The sequence below is a fragment of the Cricetulus griseus genome, chromosome 2 (genome assembly GCF_003668045.3).
Source record: "Cricetulus griseus strain 17A/GY chromosome 2, alternate assembly CriGri-PICRH-1.0, whole genome shotgun sequence".
In the NCBI taxonomy this organism is placed as follows: domain Eukaryota; kingdom Metazoa; phylum Chordata; class Mammalia; order Rodentia; family Cricetidae; genus Cricetulus; species Cricetulus griseus.
The window spans coordinates 459,741,039-459,765,717 of NC_048595.1; the positions used below are offsets into that span (position 1 = coordinate 459,741,039).

General features: G+C 46.9%; 2 protein-coding genes across 5 annotated transcripts in view; one reads left to right on the forward strand and one right to left on the reverse strand.

The window, feature by feature from the left end:
• Nucleotides 1–11,002, forward strand: part of Lpin2 (lipin 2) — an 81,550-nt gene extending 70,548 nt beyond the window's left edge. For 3 of the 4 annotated variants that reach the window (XM_027397833.2, XM_027397828.2, XM_027397832.2), the window contains exons 10-20: nt 40–133; nt 521–590; nt 1,365–1,454; nt 2,420–2,502; nt 3,405–3,564; nt 4,149–4,297; nt 4,799–4,885; nt 5,850–6,002; nt 6,315–6,429; nt 7,387–7,490; nt 7,770–11,002. In XM_027397833.2, coding sequence (XP_027253634.1) covers nt 40–133; nt 521–590; nt 1,365–1,454; nt 2,420–2,502; nt 3,405–3,564; nt 4,149–4,297; nt 4,799–4,885; nt 5,850–6,002; nt 6,315–6,429; nt 7,387–7,490; nt 7,770–7,914 — 1,250 coding nt within the window. In that variant the 3' untranslated portion in view covers nt 7,915–11,002. The remainder of the gene's footprint in view (nt 1–39; nt 134–520; nt 591–1,364; nt 1,455–2,419; nt 2,503–3,404; nt 3,565–4,148; nt 4,298–4,798; nt 4,886–5,849; nt 6,003–6,314; nt 6,430–7,386; nt 7,491–7,769) is intronic. The other variant, XM_027397829.2, reaches the window with a different exon arrangement.
• Nucleotides 11,003–14,140: 3,138 nt separating this feature from the next.
• Emilin2 (elastin microfibril interfacer 2) overlaps nt 14,141–24,679 on the reverse strand; it is a 28,864-nt gene continuing 18,325 nt past the window's right edge. Inside the window, exons 5-8 of the mRNA XM_035438863.1 lie at nt 17,999–18,373; nt 17,114–17,146; nt 16,402–16,530; nt 14,141–14,478 (exon numbers count right to left, since the gene is read on the reverse strand). Coding sequence (XP_035294754.1) covers nt 14,141–14,478; nt 16,402–16,530; nt 17,114–17,146; nt 17,999–18,373 — 875 coding nt within the window. The remainder of the gene's footprint in view (nt 14,479–16,401; nt 16,531–17,113; nt 17,147–17,998; nt 18,374–24,679) is intronic.

Genomic DNA, 24,679 nt, shown 5'->3' on the forward strand with positions numbered 1-24,679 from the left:
GTGCACTCTCACCAAACTGATGCTTGCTTTGCTTTACAGAAAAGTTCATGGAGCATATCATCACTTACCATGAGTTTGCAGAAAACCCTGGCCTTATCGACAACCCGAACCTTGTGATACGGATATATAACCGGTAAATACCATTGCCTTCATCATTGCTAAGTACTCTACAGTTTTTAACTGTCACTGTTTTCCTTGCTGTAAAATTCGTCATTGCATCAATGAGCCAACACACAGTGATTTGCCAGTGAGACTGAAGCTTCAGCTTCTTCCTGCATCACTGCCGTGCTATTACTGTTTTATGGACTTCGCTGCTTCTCAGCTCACACAAGTTTGGCTTAAAACAAATTGTCAAAATTTAGTTGCTCATTTCTTTATTGGAAAGAATAAGCAATTTGATTATTTTTTTCCATTTTTCCTCTGGTCCCCCAACCCCCTCTCTCTACCCAGCACTTTCCCCAACCCTGCTTTGCTTCTGACTCTCTGTGTAATGGGTTTGCCCAATTTTTGTTTCTCATAGTTACTACAACTGGGCTTTGGCTGCTCCCATGATCCTTAGCTTGCAAGTATTCCAGAAGAGTTTGCCTAAGGTGAGTGAGATGCATTTGAAGCCTCCCTCAAAGTATCTGTAACATGCAGCAGCCCAAAAGTTTATATTCTGTACTACTTGTTCTACTCAAGGTAGAACAAGTTGAGAATAATATTTTGTGTCAGAGATCCAAACTGCTGTATTCATCCACTAAATCCTAGGCAATTCCCTGGCCTGCCACGTTTCCTTGTTTCTGTTAAATATTCATTTATACCGGTTTCAGAGATAGGCATGAAGAGTGCTCAGGGGTAGAACACTTTCCTGAATGTGTGATGGTCTGAGTTCAGTCCCCAGTAGCACAAAAAGAAGGGGAGTGATGGGATTATTAAATCATTAGTTAAAAATGCAATCAAGGTCTTCTCAATATGAGAAGCAGCAGCAGGAAGTGGGTGGTGTAGGCACCAGAAAGGTGACTTCAGTGTGGCTGGGACACCTGTTACGTAGAACTTTCTGCCTGCCCACAAGATACCATTCGCCTAATCAGTCTCTGTATCATAAAAGCCGCAGGTTCCCAAGATAAGTGGTGAAAACTGTGTCTGCTTGTAGAACCCTGAGGTCCACTGGGCCTCACACCACAAAACTGCCCTGGAGCTTTGTCCTTTCCAAAGGAATGTGTTGCCTTTCCTTCTGGGCTACTGAAAGCACTAACTGGGTTTGAGAGGTGTGCAGAGCGTCACTCATGCTGTAGTAAGGCACTGTCCTACAGGAGAATGGTAGTGAGGAATCAGTGATTTACAGCCATTAGATCACCTGTATTGACCCACACTGTTTGCAGGCCACAGTTGAGTCCTGGGTTAAAGACAAGATGCCAAAGAAATCTGGTCGGTGGTGGTTTTGGCGTAAGAGAGAAAGCATGACCAAACAGGTAATGACTCTGATTTGTTTTTATTTTTTATTTATTTATTTATTTATATTTATTTTTTTGGTTTTTCCAGGCAGGGTTTCTCTGTGGCTTTGGAGGCTGTCCTGGAACTAGCTCTTGTAGACCAGGCTGGTCTCCAACTCACAGAGATCCACCTGCCTCTGCCTCCCGAGTGCTGGGATTAAAGGCGTGCGCCACCACTGCCCGGCGCTGATTTGTTTTTAAACAACTCTTTTTCTACCACTCATAAAAAGATAGGGTACAGGCCCTGTTTGGCAGTGATAGTGGCCAGCAGTTCTGATGAGTCAGCTGCACGCAGGTGCTATGCTGATGCTTGCTACAGATGTCTGAACTGCCGTTTCTTTAGGAAACTTGGAGTTTGTAGACAGAACTGGGCAAAGCCATGTACTCTGAGTAGTGAGGGTGGAGATGAGGTAACCTTGAATTTGACTCCAGAACTGTGCTCTTTCTGCTTCCTACATTACCTCTCAGCTGTGAACAAGAGGTTACAATCCTGCACAGATCCACATACAGTCATACATACAGATCCACATACAGAATACCCCTTTTAGCAAAGTAGCAGGAGAGCAGGTTTGTCCAGAGACCCACACGAAATGAGCCTTCTAAAGAAGAGACTACTGGGAGTTTCACCTGTTGTTTTTCAGATAGCAGAGGATGGTCCTACCTTAACCAAGTTCATGTCTATATCAGTGTGGTCTCTGGCTGCCTTTCTCCCTTCTGCAGGTGACAGACAGAAGATACCAGTGGTGTCTCTACCAGAGACATGGCCATTGGGCTAAGTATATTTTGTGGGCAGCTTTTTGCAAGCAGGATATGATTTCTGCACTTCAGATTCAAGTGGAGAAAGTCCCTCAAGGTTCCAGTCATGGGTGGAGGTTTTTGGTTTTCTCAAAAGGAGTAAGTCTGGAGAAAACATTGTACACTGACATCATCATCTTTCTTTCCAGCTGCCAGAGACCAAGGAGGGAAAATCTGAGGTCCCACCAGCAAATGACCTGCCTTCCAGTGCTGAGGAGCCAACCAGTGCCAGGTGGGGAACCTTCTTTCTCCTGGCTCACAGCACTTGGGCGGTCCTGCTTGGCAGTTACATCAAAGTTGATCTCGGCAGTTCTGCTGAGTTTTCAGCCAGAAATACCTTTTTCCTATAAAGAGACATGGCATAAAAAGCTTGTCAGTGCCGCTTGGTAGATAAGATCACCTGTCTTAAATACACATCACTGCTTCTAGCTCCTGTGCCTGTCACAGAGCCTAGCTACTAGGAAAGGCAGAACTTTGGGAAAGGATCCTGGACATACTCAGGACAGCTGTGCTAGTATTCTCTACTCCCCTGCTTTTCAGGTAGCAGAAGGGACATGAAAAAGCTTTTGAAGGGTGGGTTATGGGGACTTTGTTCCCTCCTTTGGGCATTTGAGTGGCATGGCCTGAGGAGAGTTGAGCATGCTCTGTGTACTTACATTTCCAACCCCATTCTTTCATCTCTCACATGGCAGCCCTAGTCTAGGAATTTGTTGTCTCCTTCTTACCCCCTCTTAGAGAAGAAGTATAAAGTGAATTTTCTAACTTGGGAAATATTTCCTGCTATGACCGTGAATGCATGTTTTGCCAATGATGTTTTAAAACATACAGAAGTAACTCCCTGCCACTCACAAGAGGGAGGCAGATGGTGGCCTTTTAAATTTGTGGTGACGGTAGTTAAGGCATAAGTACATGGATATGGATAAGTGGTGGGAAAAACAGCCCTTGCTGTCCTGGAAAGGGTTGAAGGGTTATTTGTTTTTGAGACCAGGTCTTCCTATGTAGTCAAGGTTTGAGCAGATCCTTCTGCCTCAGCCTTCTGGAGACTGGGATTATGGACATGCAACACTTGTTTATTTTTCTGTCCTAAAGTATAAAAGCTCACACCTTTCAAATACCCTGCCTCTTTGTGACTAGCTTGGTGTTGGATAGGCCTGCAGAGAATGATACTTCCAGTGATGAGGGGTCACAGGAGTTGGAAGAAACAATCAAAGTTGATGCCATCTCCATGGAGACATTGAGTCACTGTAGCACAGCTTCATACAAGAAGTCTCTCCGTCTCTCTTCGGACCAGATAGTAAGTATTTTGCAGTAGAGTTGTGTTTGTAGGAGAGCATCACCTCAAACCCTGGTGAGCAACTAGGGCCACTCAAGGAGCTTGTGACCTGGGTTCCTCCCCACATAGAACTCCTGCTTCAGTTTCTGGAAGTGAACCAAGGAAGGCGTATTTTTAGCGGGTTTCTTTGGTGAATCTCACTCCTCACTCAGCACAGGACTACATGTACTCCCTTTTGGGATTTGTCACAGCAGAGCAATGGCATTTTAAATGCAATTTCCTACATCTGTCTTTGACACGGTTTTACTGTGAAATGGCTTCACTGGGTTGAGCATGAGACTGTGGCCAGACAGTCATCAGTGATTTTAGGTGGGATGGATGATAGGGAGGTTTTGTTTTGTGTAGGGTATCAGGAAATCCTTGGAATGGAGAAACAGGACTCAAGCAGTGCTGCTCCCTCAACCATTATGACCATGCTTGAGTTGTGGCTAGGCCACATGCCAACACCGAAGAAACCACATGCCCTGAGTTTTGTTGTAAAGCTTTAAACTCCATTCCAAAGTCTGTATTTTCAGTTTTCACTAATGTTATGCTTTTTATGAAAGGCAAAATTGAAGCTCCATGATGGCCCCAATGACGTCGTATTCAGTATTACAACCCAGTATCAGGGTACCTGTCGTTGTGCGGGTACCATTTACCTGTGGAACTGGAATGACAAAGTCATCATTTCTGACATTGATGGAACAATAACCAAGTAAGTGAGCAATCAGATAGCAGGAAGGATTTGGGGTGGGAGAGCAGTCCGTCCTCAGCAATAATGAGAGTGCCTTTTAAACTGTGTGCCCTAAGATGTCCTGAAATCAGCCCAAAAAGAGTCATTTTTATGGGCAAGGAGGAGGTGTGTGGAACATACAAATGAATTCTCAGAAGTAACTTCAAAAGATTGACTATTTGGTTCCCAAATTCTAATGTTCAAAGACAACAAACTGTTAAGATCGTAGGGATGAGGAGAGAAAAAGAATGTGCTGGCAGATTATCTCGGAAAATAAATACTGTGCTTTCCTGTAACTCCCTTTTTGGGAGCATCTCAGGGTGCATTATTGCAGGGTTGCCTTGAAGTTACATGGAGTCAACGATGAAACCAGCTTTTGAGAGTGTCCCCGACTTGTACCCCTTTGCCTCCCAGTGCTTATTGGAAGCCAATGTGGAAGATGCTCAGCTGTATATGTTGGTTTCATTTCTGCCCTCTTGCCAGGTCTGATGCTTTGGGACAGATCCTCCCACAACTGGGTAAAGACTGGACTCATCAGGGCATAGCAAAGCTCTACCATTCTATCAATGAGTGAGTACTCATTCCCATGTGTCCTTTTCTCAGCTTTGCTTTGACCAAGAATTAGAGAAAAATGATATAAATCTGTATACATCGTGTTTTCAAAAACCTTTTGTATCCTATTAGTAAGTTTTATGTGCCATAACTCAGCTAAGATCTGGGAACCACCGACTTTCCTAGGTCATCAGAACTGTAACTGCTTGTAGCTAGTATTTATCAGGACAGCTGACTTTCATATCTAGTTTATTTACTGGGTCGGTAGCATAAGCGTGCTTGGAAAACAATTCCTCAAGGTAAGCCATGCCATCTTTTTTGGGATCCTAGCATGTCCACATGCCATTGATCTGGAGACATATAATGCCATCTTCAACTTAAATTGAGAATACCAAACTTGAAAATCAGAGTATGTCAGTTACTCAGGTGTAATTATGCCCCCTGTCCTATAGAAGAATAGTTTGTGACCTAAAAACTGAGTAAGGCCCCTTAGATAGTTCCTTTATATAGCAAATACCTTACAGATAGTCCAGTTCTGTCCACTCTGGGTCTTTTTCTGAACTAGGTGTGGCATGTATTTTAGCAGTGCTTTGCAGCAGTTTAATGGAATCCATTTTTGCACATTTGCTTTTGTCCCATGGTTTTCGTTTTGTTTGTTTTGGTTTTTCAAGACAGGGTTTCCCTGTGTAATAGCTCTGGCTGTGCTGGAACTAGCTCTGTGGACCAGGCTGGTCTTGAACTCGCAGAGATTCGCCTTTCTCTGCCTCCCGAGTGCTGGGATTACAGGCGTGCGCCACCGCCGCCCGGCTCTCCCATGGTTTCTAACCCAACTGGTTTCCTTCTAAGTTGAATAATTTCATTTTCAAAGTAAATGAGAGGAACTTAACTAGGGAAAAAAAAATTGATTTCCTTTATCCAAAAAGACTAACCTAGTTAGTGGCTAACCTAGGTTGTTTGTATGTGTGTTTGTGTTGTTTTTTAGGAACGGTTACAAGTTTCTATACTGTTCTGCACGTGCCATTGGCATGGCCGACATGACCCGTGGTTATCTGCACTGGGTCAATGATAAGGGAACAATCTTGCCCCGAGGCCCTCTGATGCTGTCTCCCAGCAGTTTGTTCTCTGCCTTCCACAGGTAGCTTTCCAGAGGGTTCCTGCAGTGGGGGGTGGCTGGAGGGAGTGGGGGGGGGGGTGTTGTGCTGGGGCACAGGGCCTAGTGGAATGTGTGAGCAGACAGCTCTGACAGGTTCCCCAGGCTGTAGAGTGTCTGTTTTTCTTCAGCCATTGGCTCAAAGGTTACTTCACAGTGTGACCCTTCCCACAAGCATTATTAGCCCATGCTCTGTCATGAGCAGATAGGGTGATGGGAGGATGAAGATCTGTCCAAGGACATGCTCTAGTAAAAACTAACATTTTGAATTTGGTGATTGCATTTCTTTTTCTTTAGGGAAGTGATAGAAAAGAAACCAGAGAAGTTCAAAATTGAGTGTCTGAATGATATTAAGAACCTGTTCGCCCCGTCCAAGCAGCCCTTCTATGCTGCCTTTGGAAACCGTCCTAACGTGAGTGTCTTTGGGGCATGTGCTGGATCCTGTGTGAACAGAACTCAGGGAGAGGTGCATTTTAGGGGATAGCCAGGTCTAAAAGCAGAGTAAAATGGCTGTTCTGCCCAGTGGGATCTCACTTGATGTACACCCCACACCTAGGGCTGGAGATTAGCTGTAGAGTCTTGTACATTCTAGGCATGCACTCTACCATTGAGCTGTGTTACTCCTTTAAAAACTTGTTTTATTTTATGTGTATAAGTGCTTTGTTTACGTGTGTGTGTGTGTGTGTGTGTGTGTGTGTGTGTGTGTGTGTGTGTGTGTGCGCGCGCGCGTGCGTGTGCGTGTATGCACTGAACCACATGTGGAAGTCAGAAGAAGGCATCAGATGGTTTTGAGCCACCATGTGGGTGCTGGAAATAAAATCTGCAAGAACAGCAAGTGCTCTTAACCATGAGTGTCTTTCCAGTCTCTTTTTAAAATTTTTGTTGAAACAAGATCTCAGTAAGTTACCCAGGCTGGCCTTAAAATTCTGTAGCTTAGGCAGCCTTTGAACTAGAAATCTTCTTGCCCCAGACACTTGAGTAGCCAGGATTACAGGTTTGCACTAGAGGCCAGGCTTATTCAAATTTCCTTAGAAGTTGGGAAGTCCTGTAGTTACCTTTTGACCCCAAGAGTGTATACAGAAGGAGTTTATTTCCTCAGTAAGTTCTGCCTAACTGGTCTTGAGCCATGCCCTTGAATCTACACCAGAACCTTAGTGCACGTGCTCCCTCTTGATTGACAGCCTTCGCCCTGCACCGTGTTGGGGGTTGTGTCCTCCATATCTGGGCGTACTGAAGAAACTATTTCAATATTCTCAGGGGACTCTGCTTTGCTCCTTTGCTGCCCATTTTCTGACTCCACGTGCAGTCTCCAGTCAGTGTAGTGGTTCTGGCTTATGAGGAACCAGCTAAGTTTTTATTTCTTCTTCAGGATGTCTATGCTTACACACAAGTGGGAGTTCCAGACTGTAGAATATTCACCGTGAATCCAAAGGGTGAATTAATACAAGAAAGGACCAAAGGAAACAAGTCATCGTAAGTACATTCAGGTTGTGGCCAGGTTACAACTCAGGACAGATAAGAACTGAGACAGGCCCAGCCAGGAGGAGCAGAGCTGTACCTCAGTGAGCGCTTTCCTTGTGGATAGCAACTTAAGGAGTCTCTGGTTATTGTATGTGTGGAAGAGTCTGGACCCTGGGGTAGGGCTGAGCAGCCCTCCTACTGTCATTTGAATAGCCAGTGTCACAGCCCATGGTCTTGTTCTAGACCTGAGTTGTAAAGTAACAGCTTGTGTCTCTTCCCAATCCCTTCCAGGTATCACAGGCTGAGTGAGCTTGTAGAACACGTGTTTCCACTTCTCAGTAAGGAACAGAATTCTGCCTTTCCATGCCCAGAGTTCAGTTCCTTCTGCTACTGGCGAGACCCAATACCTGATGTGGACCTGGATGACCTAGCTTGAGCAGGGCCTGTATGGCTAGGTTGGGGCACTGTCACTCACCTCCCAGCAGAGACGGTAACTGGCCCTCCTACAGATGAAGACCCAGGGGCTGGCAATCAGGAACCTGCTTTCCGGAACAGGGACAGAATCCCCGAAGCTGCCGCCCTCTTTGACCTTCCCAGGCCACCACTCAGCACCTGGACAGAGGAATCAGGGACTCAGCCTGAGGTACAAGCCTGTGTTCCATTACACGTGGGCCCTTACATACTTCCTGTGGAGTTGTGTGCTGGGCACCACTCAACTGCATAACTTAAATGGAAGAATTTAGAATCCAAGAAAGAGTGGACCAGCACATTACTGCACAAAGTAAAGAGTTAAAATCTCCACTGGTCAATTGAGGTCGCTTCTCTATATAACCAGGGCTTTCTCCAGAGGTCCAGTTAGTGTTGCTGGCTACGAGTCCATGTCCTCCTGGGACACTTCCACTCTTGCTCGCTGAGCTAGGACAGCTGCTTCCTGTGCCCCCCCTCTTCCTGTGTGCCAGCACCAGGAGCCCAAGTGCACCAGCGTGGGCTTTCAGGGGAAGAGCACCCTTGCCTCATCATCGCCTCACCTGTGCCTGCTGCACAGTGAGAAAGAAGCCGTTGAAATTACTGTTTTAGCTTGGCCAGAAGAACAAATGGATATTTCATGTCCAGAGTAATAGTGAGAAATTGATCTAAAATACATAAAAGGCAGCAGTTTCACCTCACAAGTATTGAAAGGCAGTTGCACTGGGTCCTGAGAGTTACCCTTTTCTCTGACACTGTCACCTGGCTTTAGTGGCCCTTTGCAGGTAGATATTTCAGGATTTGTGGATTTTGGGAATTCTGGACTTCAGAGTTGCCAGGGGAAAAGCCTTTAGCTAGTGGCATTGACCAGTTATTTGGATTCCAACCATGTAATGAGTCCCTGGAGGCACGGGAGAAAGGGGTCGTGGAGGGCCTGTTGATAGCCAGCACCTCAGCAGAGATATACTGCAGATGAGGTCATGGGGCTGTGGGGACCCTTGCATTTCCTTGGCAGCATCATACACTGGCCTAGTTAGGAGCTCTTGTTAAATGTCAGAGCAGATGGCACCAGGCACAGTTATGTCCTGGAGTCTCCAGAGCCTATGATCAGCTGGGTGCGGACAGTCACTGCAGCACGAGCATCAAGAGAACTTTTGGCCGAAGGTGTCCTAGAGACAGACCTTTAGTGGTTCTTGGTCACAGTCCTCCACTGGGAAGATGGAAGTGAAGGCTTCTGAACAGAGAGGGGACTACAGATAAAGATGGGTCTGTTTCCAGCCCTACAGTTGGATGGCTAGCCTTGTCATAGTGTTTTAGTTTGCTTCACCCAAAATGATACTCACCTAGAGTTGGTTTAGAAAAGGGGTGGTTATTTTCCAGATTGGAGAGTTGAGTGTCCCTGCCTCATTTTAGTATTGCAGTTGAATGCAGAGACCATGGTAAAATTCTTTAATAAAAGAAAAAAAACCCTTTGAACGTAGTTCTCAGTGGCAAAACCACTGGAAGCACATGCTCCCAGAGAAGGGCAACACAGGCTTCCACAGTGCTGACCTTCCTCATAAGTAGTTCACATCTCCTTCATGAGTTATTTGTGTTAGGCAATAGGGAAACTTAGTTGTTTATGTGAAATTCTTCCCAGTTAGTGAAATAAGATTCTGCTAAAGCAGCCACCTGGCCACCTCCTGGGACTTAGCACGCTTTAATTTAAAGAATAATGAGAGTTGTGTGTGCCTAACCTGAGCTTAGTAGAATCTCTGTGGTACAGAAAATCTTATCATGTTTCCTCCTTAGATTGTTTTAGTTTGTCCTCTATGGAGTTTTTGCCTAGGTAGTCTGTTTCCTTTTCTTGACAAACTCTTTTCTTTGGACACATGGGCCTTTTCAGAGGACCCAGCTTAGGGTCTGGGGCCCCTGGCCTGTGCTGACCCCTCTGCCCCAGTGTCCATTAGCCCTGCACTTGTCACTACAGATTGATCCATGGGTATTTAGGCTAATGAAGGTAACTCTTTTTCCTTATTTAAAGGAGTCTTCTCGCTGGAAGCAGATGATTACTGTTACTGTAGTGTTATGAAGTATTAGGTTTGTGCTGAAAATCCATTGCCATTTGTTACAAATGACATTTGTTCTTTCTGTGAAAGAGAGATGCCCTCACGTGTGTTTGCACACAAACCCTTAGGTGGCTTGTTGCAGTATCCCCCTTGTCATCAGTGACAGGTGATATTGAAGGGACACTGCCGGCAGATTGGCCTCCGAGTCACTCTGTCAGTTGCTGCGTCAGTGAAATGGCCCCTCTGTCCTCCAGTTCACTCTAACGTTAGTGTTTGCTTTGATGTCTTTTTGAGTGTTGAAGCTTGCACTGCTGCAGAATTGATGGCTGCTCTCCCTCAGGCTGTGTAGGATGCGTACGTGGACCTGGGGCATGCACACTTAGCCCCACGATCAGCACTGCATTCCCTGAGGTCTAACCCATCTGCATAGTTTATGTGGAAAAAGAAATGTACTATTGTGATGACCCGAAACTAAAGCTGCTAAAAATCACAGAACAGACAAGGACCAGAGCTGGAAGGCAGGGAAGCTTCTGTCCTTCACAGCCCCTTTGACGAGGGTGTGGGTCCAGCCACCTGTAGTGCTGCTGAAAGCACAGCATCTGTGAGAGAGAAATGGCTAAGACCACATGAACACCTTCTCTTTTTGCAAAGTGATTGTTGCAGGAGCTTACCTTACAGCTTTATTGTATAGCTCTGAGACACCTTGTTTCTGGGCTTGAGAGCATGCTGGAATTTATTTTAAACCCAGTGAAGTTAAGTGCTCATTCCAGGTGAAAACTTGCTTTGATTTGAAGGCAAAAGAAGGATTGTGCTTTGAATAATTATGTTCAGCTGATGACATATTTGATCATTAGACAGCATTGTCACTAAGCAGTTTAAGTTGTGAAATTGTAAACATCAGTGCAGTACCTCAGTTATGGCAAAGATGTCTGCAGATGAATGGTTCATATTGTGGTGCAGTGTTTGATGTTCACAACAAAATGTTACAATAATAAACTAACATGAACCGAGTGCATTGGGCTCTTTCCTTTAGAGGACATTTGACCATCTTACCTGTGTTAGTGCCAGAGACTCATAATTAAAATTCTATGAATAGCATTTTTGTCTTTTCTAAAGGAGGGACCTCTTCCTGTTGTCACTTGTAAACCCTGATTCCAGAAGCTCCATCCACAGGAACTAACGTCTCTGCCTTGTAGGTTCTTCCAAGAAGTGATTCATTCATACATCATTTCTCTTAATAGTCTAGCTGCCACACCAGCCCTTCAGAGCCTCCAAGGAGTCCTGCTCAACCTTTAGTACCCCACGTTTATTAGGCCCTTCCCGAGGTATGTGGCAGGTTACAGTCCCGATGTTTCCATCAGGTAGCGGAGTGGGCGTGGTCTCTGATCACAACCCCATGTAGCATAGGTGACAGGAGTTAATGTTCTTCATCCCCTCAGATCACTGGGCAGTGGACACTGCACCTGTTGGTCACAGATTCTTTAGTGCAAATGTTTTGTTTGATGATGCTTTTCTATGATGAGAGGCTGGGGTGAGAGAAACCACTGGTGTTTTGGGTGGTGTGCTTTGGCCTAGGAAGGAATAGTGTGACTATAAAGAAACGGGGTTTTCCTCAAATTGGTTTAAAGTGCTGTGAGACCAGAGTAGGGTTCCGTTCATGGGCCCAGAGGACCCAGCCTGTCCGTCCTTCTGTGCAGTCCAAACCCCTGTAGCCTGCATGTGTCCCTCCCTCCCTCCCATCATAGGATGGCATAAGGAAAACACAGATGTGTGTTTAGGAAGCAACCAGGGCCAGACAAAGTCACTCTTAAGATCCATAGGCCTGGACTTGAGGGGTCTACTTCCCTTGATGCTTCACATGTGTGGGAAGCAAGAACGATTGTCACTGGGAATGCTGGCCACGTGCTAATCTGGAAATTATTTAAAATATACCTTGAGCACACTTGCACTCCTTCTTGGAGGTTCCATCTAGTTGTAGTTTTTAGTCAGTCAGGCAGTCCTGTTTGGTGATGGTACATGTTGGGCAAAATGCTCCAGTCCATAAGAAGTACTGCCTTTATTCCAGTAACCAACAGCTCCCTGACTTCAGAAGCTGTACCTTGAAGATGGTGCCCTGTGGTGTATGCCAGTCCTCCCTGCTTGGGGGGACTGCCCGACCAGCCTGCGAGACATAACAAGACCCTGTCTCAAATTTCTTTATAGGTCATCAGAGCCTTAAGCTGAGTAAGTATTTAATTTTATACCTCTGACTCATGGGCACATGACTTGTGGGGTGTGGTGACTTAGGGGGGCTGCTTCAAATTCTCCTCCCCCAGACAAGCCCTGCCTATCCTTGTCTCTCTCTCTCTCTCTCTCTCTCTCTCTCTCTCTCTCTCCTCTCTCAAAAAAAAAAAAAAAAAAAAAAAAAAAAAAAAAAAAAAACAAGAAACAAAAAACAGATTCTTCCTTTTTAAACCTGTCTCCTGCATGGGCTGCCATCCGGCTTTCATTCCCTTTTGCCTGTTTGATATAGAGAGGTAAATGCACCTTTGCCAGCAACAGAGTCAAGTCACACACACTGGAGGGCCAAGTGCTATTTGATGCTCGAGAGGCCTATGTAGGAATGGGGAGTACAGTGGCCATTCATCTCCTGTCTGATCCCTTCCAGCCACTGAGCACTTGGCTGGTTTGGCACTGAATAGGGTCTTCAAAGAAAAGTGTGAGGAGAAAGGGCAAAAGCACGCATGTGTGCCAGCCGGGTTTTCCTAAAAACACTGCTGCTGCTTTGGATTTTTCCATGAGTCACTGCTAGGACAGGCCAGGATACTCTGGTAGTCTCAGTGGCCAACTCCCCAGCTGTAGAAACAGGGAGAACTCAAAAACGTGCCTTCCAACAGCTCTTGAAATCCAAGGTATTTTCATAGCATTAGCCTCTTCTGTCTGCCAACTGTGTTAAGAACAAGACAAGGCTATTGAAACTCGGGTTTCCCTGCCTGTACCTTCTACTAGGGACCCGGGGGAGTTGCCTTTCCTATGGATGCTGGCTGACTAACAGGCTTTTTCCAAACCTGGTTAGCAAAAGCCACCAGGCTAAATGCCCCGTCTGTGCCTAAAGCTTTGTGGAGCTACTGGGAAAGGATTGTTGTCCTAGGCCTCCTAGACTAATACGCCTGTCCTCTCAAATGATCTCAGCTTCCAGTCAGCCATCCGTTTCATATTGGGCCTCCTGTTGCTTAGGAACCAGAGTTGGTAGTGCTGTCTCTGCCAGTGAGCTGTGCAGTGGAGCAATGAGAAGTCGGTCTCATTAGCCTGTAATCAGATCATTTCCCCTAACAGAGCCCCTCTTAAGCTACAGGACCATGGTCAGCCCCGACCGGCCTTTTAAGGACATCTGGTCTGTGTTTACCAGACAAAATCAAAACCCAAATGTATAACAGCCTGCAAGCTGGCAGGTAGCAGTTTAAAGGTTCGGATTAATTTACACAAGATTACTTTTTACAGCCACAAAAAAGTTCTCTAGGTAGTTTTTTTGACCCCCAATCCATAAGGTGGCATCAGATACAGAGAAGGAACATAAAGTGACTTTAACATCTTTATTGATGCTCCCTGTCTTTGCACTTATATTGTACATGTCATTTAAGGAGCCCAACAAGCTTCATAAATAATGTCTGTTACATCCCCTTTGTAGTAGGGCCCAGGTGAGCTGAGATGAGTCCCAGTCGGTAACAGCAAGCCAAGTGTGGGACAGCCCAGATTAAACTCTGGGTCCAGGCCACATCAGCACTTCAGTGTTTAAATTCTCCTACCATGCAGTCTCAGTGTAGAGAGAAGCATCTGCTCCAGTGTTCTCCAGCTGCAGCGGGCCCAGCCCAGTCAGGGAGCACCCACAGGTAGCACCAGCCCAGGAGAAGCCAGCTTCCAGCCAAAGGGACTTGCCAAGTGTTCTGGTTGCCCAGTTAGAGTTCCAGAAAAATGGAGGCCACATTAACCCTGTGTCACTTCCAAGGCTGTCTGGAAACTCCTAAAGGGTAGAAGTCTCTACAGTGTGAGGTAAGACCTTTATCCCGGGGGCAGGTGGAGTGTGTGTAGCAAACTAGACCAGTGCTCCAGTTACATAAACTGAATATATTAAAGCTTTGGAGTTTTTACAACCATCCCCTCCTGACTTCCCTAAAGGTGGGAAAGGAAAGGGTACAGGAAAACGCCACTGAAGGTGGAGTACATCTCGTCAAAGTCCGTGTGAGCCAGCCTGCCCCCAGTCACCACAACATTGACTCCATCTCCTGCCTTCAAGTGCACAATGAGGTGAAAGGCGCCTGGGCCCCCACAGGTGTGTACAGCCCCAGGAGGACGATGGTATTCCAGGAACTCTCTCCTGTACCCAGCTGTGTGCAGCTGGGCAACACTGGCATTGGCAACAGACAGGACAGCTTCCACGTAGGCGTCTCTCTCGGGGGTGAGGGTGGCTGTGATCAAGTATCGCCCATCGTAAGGTGCTGTGAAGACCCCTAGGAAGAGAGAGGCAGGCAGATGGGTGAGCTGCTGTGGAGCCTTCACCAGGGTCACACAAGGCCACTGCAGGCTGCCTCGTCCTGAACAAATCAGGATGGTCAGTCACCAAACCTATAGACGGCTGGCTGCCTGGAAGATTGTGCCACCTACCCCATTAATGGATCATAAAGAACCTCTCATTTGCAGTATGAAGATGAACCCCAGTGTGGCCTCTCCTGCTGCACCTACAGACTTAGGCCACTCAGCTCATACTGATGTATTCCTCATTTCATAGCCCACTGTCCTAAGCTTGTAACATTCCAAAAGGTGAGAGTTCAGGACTTGGAGTAACGTGATTCTTCTAGCCTAAACATAGCAGCAGGTTGGAAAAACAAATCAGCCTTGACCCTGCTGGGACAGACTGCCAGTTCCACAACATTCCAGCTCTGCCATATACAATGGCATGTGCGTCCCTGAAGACTCAGGACTAAGACCCGGCCCCTGCCGTGTTAAAAACCACCTTCCTAAATCCTGGATGTCTCTTGGGGCATTTCTTCTCATTGTGTACACACAAAAGCTAGGCTGCTGGACCCAATTCCTCAGACAGCTGTTGAAAACAAAGCTTTCCCAGCCCAAGAAGAGGCAGACACTGAACCACCCAGCCCAAGAAGGCCATACTAGCTCTCATCTAGAAGATTCAGCCTCTTGGATTTAGGTGATGTTCACTTGTGATCAGAGGCCCTGCTATCCACTATCCCAGTGCCCACATGATCTGGAAGTGGCTAGAGATGGGCCACTCATTGCCTCCATCCCGGGAAGGGAGGGTACTGAGATCCTAGCCTTCAAGTCTGCCTGAGGCCACCCTGCCCCCTTCCATGCTTACTATTTAAATTATATCCTGTTTGTAACTCCTAGATCCTTTCAGGAGGTGCCTGACTCTGAAGACAGATTAGGTCCCAGTGTACTTGGCCAAGCTTTTATTTGCCTGTCTGATGGGTGCAAGCCTAGTTCAACATCACATGGAACTTCCTTGATAGTATTGACCTGCTCATGAGACTAGTTCTAGGAATGAGAAAAGTGGTGACTGTTTGCCTGCTTGTGAAGATACCAGCCTGTGTGGGTGAACAAGTGGTCCCTACAACCAACATAGCCTGAAGTGAAAGAGCCCCTCACTCTCAATCAAAACCACTAAACATAGATAGGATGGCTAAGCTTTGCTCCAAAAAGTCTGGATACCTGAATTCTTTCTCAGAGGCCTGCCAGTGACTTTAATGCAACCGACATGCCAGAACCAGTGTGTGTGCCTTAGCCAGATGGTAACCAGGCAGGGAATTATGGAGAGAGTGGCTAAAAATTACCAGAAGGATAATGAAGACCCTGTCAACATAAACAGCAGTAACTGCTACAGGCAAGGAGACGGCGCCCCATGGTCCAGACGAAATCATCCTGGGTGGCCAGTGATGGCCTACGAGGGAATTGTAGCTTTTAAGGGGTAGGGAAGCCCCATGCCTGGCTGTCAGGAAGGGCTCTGTGCCAGCATATCAGGAGGTGGACAGTGCAAGCTACAAGAAGGGAAAGACCATGTTGTCACAGCTTGTAACAGGCCCTACCACACTGCCTTCACAGGTTCCCTGGAAACAAGCATGGGTGCTGCAGACCATCTTCAAAGTTCACAGTTTAATTCTGTCTCAATGTGTGAAGCCCCTTCTGGAGAGAGCATAGCCCACCCCCACCTCCACCCCCACCCCTTTTTTTGGTTCTCATAAACACAAGATTCTGAAGGAGTCCCTGCCTGATGATTCACAGATAGTGTGTTTTGTGGCCCCCATGTGATGAGGCCAGGTGACAAAGCCGCTTATGTCCTCTCCAGCTCAGAGGACCCACACAGGATTAGGAGGGTGGGCACCTGCATTTGGACAGAGCAACACAGAATCACTCACCAGTGTTGGGGTTGTAGACATCCCCATCGTTTACCAGCACCTTATTAAAGAGGACGACGCCTCCATCGTTAGGAAAAGGCTTCTGGGTAAGGCCGGCTGAAAAGGACACCAGGGCAGGCAGTGGCACCCCTAGGGCAGAGAGAGACAAGAGTACATGGAAAGTGCTGATGTAGAGTGGGATGCACACTATGCCTCCTGCCAGAGGTCCAGAGGCAACCCTTATCAGACCAAGTACAGAGAGACCAGGGGATTGGACACACAGACTTGTCACAAGAAAGACCCCAAGGGGATTGTGGATCTAGAGCAGTACTCACAAACTAAGTATGTGTGTAAGAAAGAATACAGTTGTATGTGTAGGTGAGACTGTTGGTACTGCGTGGGGGGGGGGGGTAGGTGCTGGGTATATAAAGAAAACCATCTAGGGAGCTGCTGCTTGTGATTCAATAAAGCCTGGGCCCCCAGAAAGCTCATTAGGACCACACAGGGCCCAGCCCACCCAGTGCTCCCCTTGGAAAGCATGAACAGAGACAGTGTAGGAGGAAGAATTCTGCCTTTGAGCCACTCTCAGGCTTCAGTTCATAGAGGCCATGACCTTGGCTGTTGGGTGTGGAAGGGCTAGGCTCCAGGCTCTACCCATGCCAGAGGAAAAAGAAAGTGCAGAGCAGAGACCACCAAGAAGAACAATTCTGTTCAGGATGCTGAGTAGATTTACCTGGGGTGGCTACAGGAGGTGACTTAGGGTAGCCTGAAAAAAAAAAAAAAAGAAAAGAAAAAAACAACAGGATGTCAAATCCTGAACAGGCATTTTACAGAACTCTTTCAGCCTTCACCAAAATGCTCAAACTGCACCTCTGTCACTAAAGAAACAGCAAGAATACAGCTTGGAGTGGGCTCCTTTACCTGCCACCTTACACTTAGAGCACAAGCAGTCAGGCAAGGAGAATCTACCCACAACTCACGCACCTTCCTGCACACCACATGTGGCGTTAGCTGTGTACATACAAGCAGCAGGGTGGGACAAATAGGCCGAGTCCCAGAAGAACATAAGAGATGAACACAGAAAATGGACTCATTGTGATGGCGACAGCCCTGATGGTATCCCATCTTAGCAGACAGTCGTGGTCCTAAACCAGTTACGGATGTGTATCACATCACTACCCTCCCAATGGTCAGGTGCTCCTGAAGGTTGTGCAACCTAATCTGTTTTAAAGGGACTATGCATTGTCCCCAGCAGCCATGTCCTAAGACACATGGGAAACAAATCCCACCAGTGCTGGCCTCCGAGTGCTGCTGGGATAGCCAGACAGATGAGATGGCTTTAGTCCCCAAGTCTGTCTATGTCAGCATCCTTACTCGACTCCTGGCCAGGGCAATTTTATTTATTTTGCTGTCCTGTGGTGTTCTTGATATCCCCATGTCTGATTGGGGCAGCAGCGGGGGGAGAGGGGGTTCCTCCAAACGCTGGTGCCCTTCGAAGCTACCTTTCTGAACTTTGTCCCCTAAAGGTCGAACTCTAGACCCACAGCCCACACACATTACCAGCTGGCGTAGGCTATCCTATGCCTGCCATCCTCTGCCTCCTGAAGGGTGGACTTACCTGGCGCACCCGCATAGCCTTCCGAGCTAGGGATGGGCCCCTGCCCCATCTGTCCGTCCACTCCCTGGGGCAGGCCCCTTCCGGACATGCCCATCCCCATCCTGCCTGGAGGCCCAGCTTCTCCAGTCTCCATGATGACCCCACTAGAGCCAGGCAGGAGGGGCAACCCTGAGCTGCCAGGCCAAGCAGGCAAAGGTGGCGGCTGCAGGGGCCTCTGGGGCAATATTGGCCGCTGGCCTGTCTGTGGCGGTCTGGCAGGGTCCTCTGGCGGTGGGGTCAGGTGGGGTGGCTCAGTGGGGGCCTCCTCTGAAGGGCTGGTGGGTTCTAGTGGGGTCTTCTCAGATGGTGGCGGGAGTGGTTCAGAGGGTTCTTCTGCTAAGCAGTGAGAAAGAAAAACAGGGTTAGCATGTCTCTAGGACCCCAGTGTGAGGCCTCTTGATTAGTTACAAACAGCTGTGCCTGTGTAGCTGAGGCATTGTCCCCAACGGGATGTAAAGAATAGCACAGTTTCAGTCTGCTTGCCTAGTATCTTCTGACAGAACTACAGTCCCGCCACCGATCAGCCAGGCAGAGCAGGGAAGACCGCTGGGGCCTCCCCATTGTAGATGGTAACACTCCAAAGCAGTGTGATCCCAGCTGCAGCTCCCATGACAGATGAGACATGCCATTGGCCAGCCTCAATGTCAGGCTGGTGGCCTCACTGCTGGCTCCTGAAGGGCTGCCCACACCGGTGTCAGGAGCCCTGGCTGCCACTGTGGTTGGCACTGACCCCAAAGAAGCATCACCACTGTTTCCCCACACCGTCAGGTCACCAGGGGAGGGACTTCCCAAGAGGGGAACCTCCTGCTGCATGCGTCTCTGGTGGCCACCACAATGACTCAGCCAAGAACTTCCTTTCTCTGAATACATTCCCGGAACTAGCAGTCCAAAAAGCCCTTGCTGTGTGCTCACAAAACAGCTGAAAACCTACAACTTGCAAAAGCAAAAACCACCCACCTCCTTTATTTTCTGGTGCCTGCTGTGCCCCAGGACCTAGAGCTGAAGAGTTACAGTGACAAAATAGATTTTGTAGGTCAAATACATGTTGCTCTTCCACCCAAGAGCAGGTGGTCAGAGCACCCCCTAAAAGTTACTGCTCAGCCTTCTCTGACCAGATCTTATGAGAGAATAAGCTCCACAAAAAATTTGAGTAAATCACCATTTCAGTTCTCCCAAGGATGACGTGGATAATCCCACTGTAGATGCAGGCAGTAAACAGATGTTATGACTGTCCTGCCCTCATTCGGGAGGGTAAGTTCTAGGTCAAGGCCAGCCAGCACTACTGAAACCTCCCGGGTCGAGAAAAAAAGAATAAAAGCTACAGGAACATGTGATCCACAGAAATAAGGGAGGAAACCATGAAAGAATTGATGGTCTTGCACAAGACAGATGTTAAACGTCATTCTAGGCCAATGGTGAGGGAAGCCACAGATGTACCAGGAAGAGTTCACAAAACTGGCTAATATTTTAAACATGGAACTGAAAAGTTCCTGGGTGTATTTTATAATCAGAGTGTGTTGAGAGGATAGCATGTTTCCTCACATCTCTGAAATCTATTTTCATTTTTCCCGTATGTGATGTGCATGCATGTTTTGTATGTGTGCAGTACCCTTGTGTAGAGTCAGAGGCCAGAGGCTAAAGTCACTGATGTGAGAACCATCCTATGGCTCCTCATTATTCCCAACAGGAAGCGGGGGGGGGGGGGGGGAGATAGACAGAAATGGCTCTGGGGGTAAAGTACTTAGCACCCATGTGAAAAGCCAGTTTCACAGGCACTCACATGTTACTTGTACATACATGGAGGTAAACAGTCATACACGTAAAAATCTTGGGGTTAGAGAGATGGTTCAGCAAAACTCTCATACAAAAATAGTCTTTCTAGCCGGGTGACGCATGCTTTTAATCCCAGCACTCGGGAGGCAGGCAGATCTCTCAAGACCAGCCTGGTCTACAGAGCAAGTTCCACAGAGAAACCAAAAAAAAAAAAAAAGGTCTTTATAAGGAAGGTAGAAAGTGATAGACATTTGACCTTGACCTCTAGCCTCCACATGCCACCCCCCTACACTTACTCTGCTGTGTATCCAAACAGCAGAGAGGGGATCAGCCAAAGGGGAAGAGGGAATGGAAGCTGAGGGGAGATGAAAGACCAAGTGCATTGTGCACATGTTTGGTACAATTCATACACACTAATTAAAAAGCCACTGTTTTCTACTGCCCAAAAACCCAGGCTGAATCCTGCCTGCAAGTGCCAAGCTCTCACCTGAGCCTCCCTGAACTGGTGCCTGCCTCTTAAACCACCTCTTCAGCACTCATCCCTGCAGTCTAGTCCAAACACCACCCCCTCTGTGAAGCCCTCAAGATCTGCCCCTGGGGGGGGGGCGCCAGGGGGGCTGGAGCAATCTTGCTTCTGAAGCAAGAAGCAATATAACCCCTTTTGATTTTGTCTATCTTGCATCTACGGCTGGATGGGTGGGCGTGCAATCTTCACCTCTGGTCCCCAGGATTTGCCATAGGACCTAGCATATGACATTGAGACAGAGGTTCTAGAGTATGATAGTTACAATTCACCCAGGAACCCCGATTCTACCCCAAATCACTGCCATACTTGAGCAATTTGGGCACACAGGACCATGGTGGCTCTTTTTAATTTGGGTCTCTCAACACCAGACTCAGCAACAAGTGGAAAACATTGAAAGCAGAAACTAAAATAAGGTCTGAGGAAAGAGCCTCCGATTCATCTTGGGGAAGTCAGGGCTCTAGGGGTGAGCAGAGCTGCAGGCTGGGAAACTGCCATCACCTCATGGGGTGGTGAGTGAAAAAGCTGCTTCTGACCCGGCTTGGGCTCCACCCAGAGTCACATGGTGTTTCTAAAGATACTTATTACCAAATCCTAGCAAAGGCTGAGCAGCGCTCTTCAGTCTAGAGAGAGCAGTCTCCTGAATGCACAATTTCTCATTCAGAATGTGAGCTCCTCACCAGAGCCAGGTTACCTACCACCTAAGAAGTGAGTGTAAGAACACTAGAGCCTCAGGGCTGGCCCAGGACATCGGAGAGAAGAGGAGGGTTCACTCCCTGGGTGACCCCACCCTATCCTTCAAAGCTCTGATTAAGTTTTCTAGCTCATGGCTATAATCTCAACACTTAAGAAGCTGGCTGAGGCAGGATTGGTGTAAGTTTGAGGCCAGAATGGGTCATACAGTGAGCTCCCGGTCAGCCAGGGGTAGAGACTGCCTCACAATAAAGGGGAGGGAGCGCTGATGAGAAGCCAATGTCAGCTCTACTAAGACAAGACTTCCTCAGATGGTGCGGTCTTTCAGAGCTGACACCATCCATCCGCAGGGTCTAGCTTTTATCTGCTGCCGACGTACCCTGGGCATAGAGGGGCTGAACTCCTGGCAGAGGCTGGCTATCCTGGGCGATGTGTAGTCATAGAAAGGTTTTGAGAAAGTGACCCTTACTGTTACTTCTAGGTCTGCCTTCCAGGGTTCCAGGTCTAGCAGGTTCCAGGAAGCCCGCAAAACCTCCCTACTTCTCTGCAGCGCCCCCTCTAGTCATCCAGGCAGAATGCAACCCTATCAGACAGGTACTGTCTTATAGCACACTGCATGAATGTCAAGTGCAATCCATCAGAAGACGGGCACTAATACTGGTTTCCCTGTGTCCAGCACGTGTATCCAGCTGTTTCTTTGCTCAAGAACTGAAATGGGGGCGGGGAACATATCATAAAAGAACAGATAGTAGAGAGAGACCCTATGAATGTAATCAATGTGGTAAAGCCTTTTTATAACACTGCCATCTTGTATGTCATAAAAGAACATACTTGAGAGAGACCCAGTGAATGTAATCAATGCTGTAAAATCTTTGTATCATCAGCCTTTAAAATCATGAAAAAAATTCATACTGAAGAGAAACCCTATGTATGTAAGCAGTGTGGTAAATTTGTGCCTTTTACATATCACAAGAATCCTTGAGGGCCTGAGAAAATTCATACTGAAGGGAATCTTACTGTAAAGGATTTGGTAAGATCCTTAGCCAACACACATTTAGTTACACAAGATTCCAGAGAGAAAAAATCTGACAAGTGTCAACAATCTGTTCAAGCATTATATCTCTATTTTGTTTGCACCTCTAAACTCATGTGGAAAATATCCTATGAATTGTTTCATAGGTAACCATTTTGATTTCAGTCTTTAACTACATAAAAAACTTATTTCTGATCAGTTGATTTCTCTAAATTGAACCCTATGTACTTGCTTTCTGTTACATGAACCAATTCATGATGAAGGGAAACTGTTAAGACTTTAAATGCCTCAACACCTGGGTTATAGAAATGAATGCTTACAAGATGAAATTTTCACATGTGACTGAATTTCAATTATGTGATGTCTGTGTCTGGGTTTGTGACTGTTCATGCTTGTTCCCAAGAAGGTTAGACCCTTGAGGATTTCAAAAATTACAGAAAGTTCTCAAAAGACTAAAATAGGTCCTGGCAATTACCTTATCATTTTGCTCATCCATATCTCTAACCCTGTACATACTTTAAATCCTTTTTATATCATATTGATGTAGGTAATAGAGAAGAACTCAAGGAAGATAAAACCATATTCATGTAAACAATTTGGCAAAAAAAGAAATGGGGGGCACTAACTGGGGATATTACTCATTCAGTAAATTACTCATTCAGTAAAGTGACTGTCACAGACCCTAGCACTCACCCACGCAAAAGAGCTATGTGCAGGGGCACCCACACATGTAACCCTGATGCTTTGAGAGAGAGAGAGGCAGAGACAGATTCCCTGGAGCTTGTTGGAAAGTTGAGAAACTGAGTTCCAGGCTCAGTGGGAGAATGTCTCAAAAATAAGGTCAAGGACAGAGAGATGCCTTGGTGGTTAAGAGCGCAAGGATGCCCTCAGAAAGGACTCAAATTCAGTTTCCAGTAGCTATGTTAGGAGGCTCACAACTGCTCGTAACTCCAGCCCCAGAAACCTGATGCATATACCACATTATATAGAGATATATAGATAGATATAGATATAATTACATATGTTGTGTGTGTGTGTGCTCCTTAAAAAAATAAAACAAGGTGGAAAGTGAGGAAAACAGCAAGATTGACCTCTGACCTCCATACACATAATATGTACACCACATACAAAAATCACACACATAAAAGTCATGTTTTAAGTTTATGGTTATGTGTTAGGCCACATTTGTAGCTGTTTTTGGCCAATCACACATGGCCTGCGGGTCAGGGGTTGAACCTGCCTGACAGAGGATGAACCTTCCAGCAATGTACTGAAGCTAAAGAATCTACTCACTGAGATTCTATACTTTAAAAAACTCAACTAGATGTACTGCATTTATCCTATATTTGCAGCACTTGGAAGTTTGAGGCAGGAGGATTGCAGTGAGTTCAAGGCTACCCTGGGCTCCAGAGGAAGTACCTGTCCAATAAGAGGTACATAGCAAGAGACTATCTTTTAAAGGGGGGAGGGCAGGAGGATGGCTCAGTGAGTGAAAGTGTTTGCTGCGCTGGCATGACAACCTGAGTTCCATCCTTGGAAACCACATTTTAAAAGATAAATGCCATAACATCCCAGAACTCCTACAGCGGAACGAGAGGCAGAAACAGAATTTCCTGTAAGCTGGAGGACCAGCTAGCCTGGAGCATACAATGTGGAAGAAACTATGGGAGAATAGAGAACCCACCCCTAAAAGCTGACCTCTGACCTCTGACCTCCACATGCATGCAATGGGCACATTCTCTGTCTCTGTCTCTGTCTCTGTCTCTCCTTCCTCCCCCCTCATTCTAATAATTAAAATTTAAAAATGAAATGTAAAATAAATCCATCAAACTATGGCACTGCGGAATGCTGAGTGATGAACATGAGATGCTCCCCAAGAGATAGGGCCTGAGTCCTGGGGTAAAGCCTCTACCATTACAGCCCGAAGCAGAATAAACAGTTGCTTTAGCTCAGAAACATGGGCTCCAGAGCTCCCAAGCACAAGGGCCAAGTTACTGACCTCTTTGCAAGAGGGTGAAGCGGTGACAGCAAGACAGGAGGTGGCAGCTGGCGGGCACGAGAGAGGCCCACTCAGACCTCACAGGCAATCACCATGCGATCTGAACTATTCTTGACAGCGTGGAAGGAAAATGCAACCAGTAGAAAGCAAGCCTAGCTCTGACCACACCACTTGCTTGGGTTTCTGGTTTGGGTTAGAATGAAAACAGATTCTGAGTTCTATCACAAAGGACACTACAGGGACCTTGAAGAGAACAGAGACCCTGTGGCCACTCCAGTAGAAGAGGAGTTGGAAGTGAAGACAAATGAAACTCACAGAAGGGCAAGATAGGTACAAGAGCTTGTGTTTGCTTGGTCCAAACCAGTAAAAACCGGAATCCAGTACCGCTGCATCACGAGTTACTATCTACGGTGACATCAGCAGCTGTGTCACACATGTCACTACTATCTGTGGTGATAGCCCTTTGTGTTTAGCACTCTATCCCATGGCAGAGGAGTGGATGGGGGCTGGGCGGGGGGAGAGCCAGCCTCAAAGATGAAGTCACAGTTAATTCTGATAGTTTGGATAAGTTATGAAGGGAGACACTTCGGTGACTGACACTCGACGGTACAGTGCTTGCAG